Here is a 6,969-nt window from a genome sequence, read left to right as displayed (position 1 = left end):
AATCACCTTCTTTCTTTTCTTCAGTTTTTGAGAGCTCCCCAGGCTGCCTGTGGATGTTTGCTTCCTAGGAAGAATTAGCATTTGCTGGCAGGGGTGGAAACGCCCCCCCCCCCCCCCACTTTGCTAATGACCTTGTTAAAGACTTTTCTTTATGGAAAGGTGCACTGGGTCCTGTACCTTGGGGTTTGTGAGCCTATTGTGGTAACCAAATTGGGACTATGGTGTGCTATTCTTCACCCTTGGTAATGTTGTTTCTCCTGTGTTCAGTCCTGGTTGTGCGCAGCTGTAGGAGACAAAGCTCCGACTTCAGCCATTAGCTGACGCTTTTCTCAAGGATTCTGGACAAGGAGAAACACAATCTGTTCTTCTCTTCTGCTGTCTCAGACCCATGCACCTAACCTGATGGTTAGGAAGAATCTCCACAGAGGATGAGTTCTTCTTGAAGATCTGGCCTGGGTCCCTCAGAAAGCTCGTGGGAGTCACTTTCAAGTATCTATGCAAGGGGAGCAGAGAACCTCTGGTGCAGGTTACTTGGGTCTTTGGCTGTAGGAAACACAAAGCCAGTAGAGTGGTGTAGTTCTGATATAGACAGTGAGGCAATTCCTGGGGTGACTCATGGTAGACCTTCAGCTTTTTCCTTGGAGCTTTTTTATCCAGGGCAACTCTGATCCCAGCCTCTGCAACTTCTGAAGTTTTCCGTGGTCTCTGATGTGGGGGCAATTAGGGAAGGCATTCAGTTTCCCCAAAGTTTGTACAGTGTCGTCTATCTGCATGGGCACCTTGCCCGTGCCCAATGCCCAGGCTTGGCAATGCCTGCTGCAAATGCAGCCTGTGTACCTGTGCTCCAAGTCACCAGGTCAGAGTGGCTAAGGAGGGAACAAGGTGGACATGTGCCATTGGCCTTGCTCTGACCTGCTTCTATTCATCTTCCCACTTTCTCTAATACCACAGGACACTCTCTTCCTGAACTTAGTCCCATCTGCCTCTTGGGCTAGTGATATTTAATAATAATAATAATAATAATAATAATAATAATAATAATGTGAAGTCCAAACTGAATGCTAGTGGCTCACCCCTGTAATCCTAGCTATTCAGGAGGCTGAAATCTGAGGATCATGGTTCAAAACCAGCCCAGACAGGAAAAGCTATCAGACTTCTAACTCCAATTAACCTTAACCTAAAAACTGGAAGTGGAGCTGTGGTTCAAAGTTGGTAAAGCTCTAGTCTTGAGCCAAAAAGCTCAGGGACAGAGTTCAACTTGAACTCAAGCTTGAGTTTAAGTCCAGTGATTTAAAAAAAAAAAAAAGAAAAGACCAACGTGGGGAAACAAGCTAGGGCAGCATTTTAGGACTACTTTGTGTAAGTATCCCCATTCTGAAATTTTTAACGAAAGTTGCTACTCACTGGTGCTGCTAAGCTGTTGGACAATTCTGTCTCTCTGTGTCCCTGTCTCTGTCTGTCTCTGTCTCTCTGTCTCTCTGTCTCTGTCTGTCTCTCTTCAGAAGAGTCTCCACTGAGGTTTCTCTGGCAGCAAATGACCGCTTTGGCTATGGCCCCTGAGGACTGGCTAGAGCAAGCAAAGCACCCAAATTCTCCTTTGCATGTGCTCCTCCCCCAACACTTTATACTGGGTGAAACTCTGTGTGTGTGTGTGTGTATGTGTGTGTGTGTGTGTACATGTGCACGCAGGTACCCTAGCTCACAATTTATAGCAGCTGCACACCCCATTCACTGAGACCATACCGGCATAATCCATCCTACACCTCACAGCTAGGGTGACCTCAGCTTTAATTGACACTAGTTTAAAGGCATTGTTTACAAATCAATTTCCCCTTCTAAATAGGCTGTTCCAAAGAGTACACCCTTCTGCTCACCCAGACTAGCCCACCTGTCACTGGGACTGCCTAGCCAGTGGTCACACTGTATTGATCTTGTTAATCCTCTCTCTTTGAAACACAAGGCCAGCTGACGTGGAGTCCTACAAAAGAAAGACTCTCCCTGGCCCTACCTCGACAGGTAGCTGCCTAAGCAGGGCTAATTCCTCCCTTAAAAAGTCTTAATTGGCTTATAGCGAGCCCCGAGAAAGATCTCTCTTGTGCTGAGGAGGTGAAAGGAAATGGCAAATCCCAAATATTGTCTCTGTGTGTGTTTGCTTCGTGGTGGGAATCAGGCACATTTATGTTTAATTTGCTTGTGAATCGGGGCAGGGTGGTTGGGAGGTGGGTGGGAATAGTGTTTCACTGTACTAGTAGTGATTGGTTGAGCCAACCACTGGTTGGTTGTCTGAGAGGCGCTCTCTTAGGCAAGAAACTTGGTGACTTATTTGTTCCTTAAAATGTTTTATTTACACGAAGTATCTGCAGTACCCCCCCCCCGAAAATGTAAACTTTGACAGCTCATAATAGAATAAACTCTTTATATACAAAAATACATTTTCATATGAATGAAGCATCCTGAATAAATTAAAGTACCCACCAGCCCGGTGGCTGAATAGCAGGCAAGCACCGGGTTCTTCCTAGAGCGAGCTGCGCCGTGGTGGGGGTCGGGAATCCATAATGCATGAAGCCCACTCCTTGTGTCTCCTTTTTAAGCCTTTTCATTGTATTGTCAGCCGGCTCAAACCGAATTTTCATGCTCGTTTTTCTTCATTAGAGTTCTACAAATTGTAAAATTGACTTTTCACCTCGTCTTCAGGGGGCTCATCTGTCCCTTCTCCAAATCACACTTCACGTGGCGACTGGGGTCAGCTCGCAGCCAGCCACAAAGGAGGTTTTGTGGAGTTCAGAAAGTGCAAAAAGGAAAGGCCGTCTGGGGGCGGGCAGGAGGGGAGGGGGGTCAGGAGAAACAGACCGACGTGGGGGGGGGCTGCCGTGGCGAGGGTGCAGCGACCTAACAAGAGGCTCAGGTATCCCCCCCCCCCCGCCCGCTGCCCTCCTCCTCCTCCCTCCACCTGGCCCCGCTGGGTGAGGACCCACCGACCCCACGAAAGCAACGGTCGGTCGTACAAAGGGCCTAGTGGTAAGGGAGGTAACAAGGCGTCGCGTGGAGCAGGTCTTTGGGCAGGCCGGGGAAGGAGAACAGGGGGTCGCTGGGGCCGTAGCCGGCGAAGTCTTCGGAGGCAGGGCTGCTGGGGTCCGAGATGGGCGAGGCGGCGGCCGCGCAGGGCGAGGCGGCGGCCCCGGAGCCCCAGGACTCGGCGTCGCTGGCGGGACTCGGGGGTCCGGGCGCGCAGGGGGCGCACGGAGGCAGGAGGCGCTCCCGGGCCGCGCCCCCGGGCAGCCCTTGGTCGGCCAGGCGCAGCGTCTCCGCCAGGGCCCAGATGTAGTTGTAGGCGAAGCGGAGCGTCTCGATCTTGGTGAGCTTGGTGTCGTCGGGGAAGGAGGGCAGCACGCTGCGCAGCGCGTCCAGCGCCGCGTTCAGGTTGTGCATGCGGTTGCGCTCGCGGTCGTTGGCCTTGACGCGGCGGCTGCGGCGCAGCGAGTGCAGCAGCGCCTCGGGCCGCACGCGCGCCCGGCCCCGGCGCCGCCGCCGCGGCTGCGGCTGCTGCGGAGGCGCCGGCGGCTCCGGCTCCGCCCCCAGCGCCCCCCGGCGGGCCGCCCCCGACGGCCCCGAGGCGAGATCGGAGAGGCCGGCCTCCGGAGGGGCGGGCATCGCTGTGCGCGCTGCTCAGGAACGACGCGCGGACCGACGGACGGACGGACTGGCGGGGAGAGGCGGAGAGGGCACAGCCGCGCCGAGCGCACGGCCGTCGGGGGCACACTTACCGCCCGCCGCGGGCGCGGGGACGCCGGGGCCACCTCGTCTCCGCCTCCGCCTCCTCCTCCTGGCCTCGCCCGCGGAGGCCACGCGCCCCGGGCTGGTCTCCCGAGTGACGTCGCCGGCGATCCGATCAGCTCGTGTGAGCACCGGGAGTGGCACACGACCGGCCTCAGGACCCCCTTAAGTACCCGGCGCGACAATGGGCGCGCCCCCCCTCCCTCCCCGGCCACCTCCGCCCCCGAGGCGGCCCGGTGAATGGAGCGCGGCGGCAGGTCAGCCCCGTGCGGGGACCGGGCATTTGCATAATGTATGCGGTCCCGGAGCGTGCCCGTAATTACCGCCGGCCAATGGGCGAGCCGGGCGGAGGCTCCGCGCCGGGCTGGCGCGCCTCCCGGCGGGGGAGACCCCGGGCGAGGGGGGCGATTAGCGGGCCGAGGCACGCTCCTCCCGGGAGCCCCCCCCCTCCCCCGAGCGCCGGCGTCGCCGGGCGGGGCGGCGGGAAGTGTGAGCCGCACCGCCGCGTCGCGCTGGGAGTTGCAGGGAAACCTGGAGCCCAGCTGCTGAGTAGCAGGTGAATGGGGGGGGGGGGCGAGGAGGGGGGGGAAGAAGTGATTTCACCTCTCAGCCTCACTTAACCTCAGTCGTAGAACGATGACATCGGATGATGTGTGCGGGCCCCTGGGCCGGCCTTTCCTTTTTCTTTTTTCTTCTGTTGAAACTCCTTTATCTTTTTTTAACAGCGCCTAATGAGTGATGGGAATGCACAGCCCCCGGGACAGCCGTGCTACCAGGCTCGCCCCTGCTCCGCCAGGGTTCAAGGGACGGGAAAGAAATCTGTTGACTTTTTACCTAAGATGGGGGGGGGGGGGGGACGAGAGCAAAGCCCAAACTGAAGAAGCGGTGATTTCTAGGCCTGGGTTGGGTCTTGGCTTTCAGGTTCTCTTCTCTTCCCCTTCCTCCACCGCTCCAAGGCTTAGAAAGTATCACAAGTGTGAGATTCCCCTTAGACCGTCCTCCCTCCGTTCCCAGGAGAGTTCCTTTGTGCAGCGTCTGCTGCCCGGTCAGTGCCAGCCATCAAGGGGCTCCCTGGGTTCCTCTCTCCAAGCGGAACCCCTCTCCCCAGCCCCTTCTACCTTCGGGGTTATAAACTCACCTATCTGACAGGTCTTCGCTCTGCAGGTCAGAAGTTAACGCCCTCTGGTCATCAGACAGCAGTAGAGCCCCTCCAGCCCCCCCTTAGGAGAAACTAGTCATTAAGAAACAATTATAGATTATGGGATAGGAATGTCACAAACAAAACAAACACTTTTTGGCCAAGCCCCCAGCCCCCTTATCCGTGATGACTGAGTGTGGCCTCATGCCCTGAGCCTGGATTGCTGACTCTTAAAGGGCATTTTCGAATTGGATTTCTAATTGGGGCATTACCCCTTTTCTGTGTGGAGGCAGCAGTCCCCTGTGTTGACTGGCTCGCCCTGCCTCACACATACAAGCTTGAGGTGAGATATCACAGCCACTGAAACCAAATTGTGCAGGAAAGGGAAAGGCTTAGGCTGAACATCTGGAACATCTCAGGAGCCTACAGCTGGAGTGGGTGCCATCAGAAGCCCAGGAGTCCTTACTGTGCCTCTGGCCTGTTTTTCCTTACTGTTTCAGTTTTCTCACGGCCTCCATACATGCCACCCAGCCTGACCTTTTGACATTTCTGAGCCCTGTATTTGTTTCTTTGGGCGGTCCTAACAAAATTCCACAAAGTGGGTTGTTTAAAAAAAACACAAAGAAAAAGATGTTTATTCTCCCACACTTTAAAGGCCAGAAGTCTGGAATCGGTGTGAGCAGAGTTGCCTCCTTTTCGGAGGCTCAGAAGGGACGTCTATTCCGTGTTTCTTCCCTGGTTTCTGGTAGTCACTGGAAGCCATTCCATCAGGACTGCATCATCTCAGTGTCTGCCTCCTGTCTCCACACCGCCTTCCTTTCTGTGTCTGGTCTCTTTTCCAGGAGACTTACTGGATTTAGGACACAGCCTAATGCAGGGTGATTTCAGATTCTTGGGTAGATTATAACACAAGGATCTGCACAGATCCTTATTCAAAATAAGCTCATATTCTGGGATTTGATTGGCAGATTTGGGGGGGGGGGGAAGAGGGAGAAAGTACTACTCAATCCACTGTTGTCCCCTTTCCAAATTCTTGAAGGAAAGAATTGGCTTGGCCAAGGTCATTTATGGACATTTGGCTACCTACCTCCTAAAGAGCCTTACTAATGAGGAGTTTGCATGCAAGCAGACCCCATCCCTTGGCAAGTTCACTGGTGTTAAAGTAGAAACCTGGAAGATCCAGTGAGCGGTGGTGGAAGAGGTGTCCAGGGGCCTCTGTGTGTCCTGACCAGACTCTGCCCAGGGCCTTCCCTCAGCTGTAGTTCTGTTTCTCCCCTCAGCCTTTTGTCTGAGCCTGGTTCTCCAATTGTCCCACTGATTGTGGGTGAACTCCCAGGACAGACCTTTCCCTAATAGGGCTTTTCTGCTTGAGTTGGCTGGATTCAGTGTCTGTGGTTTGGCAAATAAAACACCAAGTTAAATGCTCAAGTTGCCAAAGCAAAGAGACTTAGGCTTGTTTTATTTTGAAGTAATTCAGAGGCCAGGTGGACAGCTTGCTCTGGACCAGGCACTGTGGGTGACAGAACACTGGTGGTAGTCCTGGACTTGGGTTCCTGAAAGGTGGGGCTCAGTGCCCGTAGAATCCATGGAGATTTCTATCCAGCCGCCATGCCTGTTACATGAGAAACTGTGGCGGGAGACAGAGAGGTCTTTTTCCCAGGCAATCCCAGGGATTGATGGTAACCCAATTAGGGCCAGACAGAGGGGCCCTTTTGGCCCATTCCATGGTGTACCATCCCAGTCAATCAGCAATTGCGCTTTGAGCACCTCCTTTATATTGGGCCAAGTGCTCTAATAAGTGCCATGCAGGCATATAGTCTTGAGGGAAGATAGGCATAGCTATAGAAAGATGGCTAGTCAGTGGGCCAGAGAAGTGTGCTTCTCCTAAAGGGGTGGTCAGAGATTGCTTCTTGGCAAAGGGAGACTTCAGAAGGCTCACAAGATAGATGGGGTATGAATTGAACTAGGCCGGGAAAGCATTGGGATGGAGCATCTGTGGAGGCCACTTGGAAGAGTGGAAGGACAGTTGTGGGATGTAAATGGCCATGGCCTTTTTG

General features: G+C 54.4%; 1 protein-coding gene across 1 annotated transcript; it reads right to left on the bottom strand.

Annotated features, from left to right (window-relative positions):
- Positions 1 to 3,012: 3,012 nt before the first annotated feature.
- Positions 3,013 to 3,651, bottom strand: Neurog1 (neurogenin 1). Its single transcript, XM_042671338.1, has one exon. The coding sequence runs from the start codon at positions 3,649 to 3,651 to the stop codon at positions 3,013 to 3,015; it is 639 nt and encodes a 212-aa protein (XP_042527272.1).
- Between the last annotated feature and the right edge of the window lie 3,318 nt (positions 3,652 to 6,969).

Source organism: Dipodomys spectabilis, unplaced genomic scaffold, assembly GCF_019054845.1.
Source record: "Dipodomys spectabilis isolate Male_0828 unplaced genomic scaffold, ASM1905484v1 ptg000611l, whole genome shotgun sequence".
Lineage (NCBI taxonomy): Eukaryota > Metazoa > Chordata > Mammalia > Rodentia > Heteromyidae > Dipodomys > Dipodomys spectabilis.
Note: the sequence above shows the minus strand (reverse complement) of the source record. Positions and strands in the feature narration are given on the sequence as shown.

Excerpts from the sequence above, each read along its gene's own strand:
- Neurog1 (XM_042671338.1), bottom strand. The coding sequence starts at position 3,651 with ATGCCCGCCCCTCCGGAGGCCGGCCTCTCCGATCTCGCCTCGGGGCCG.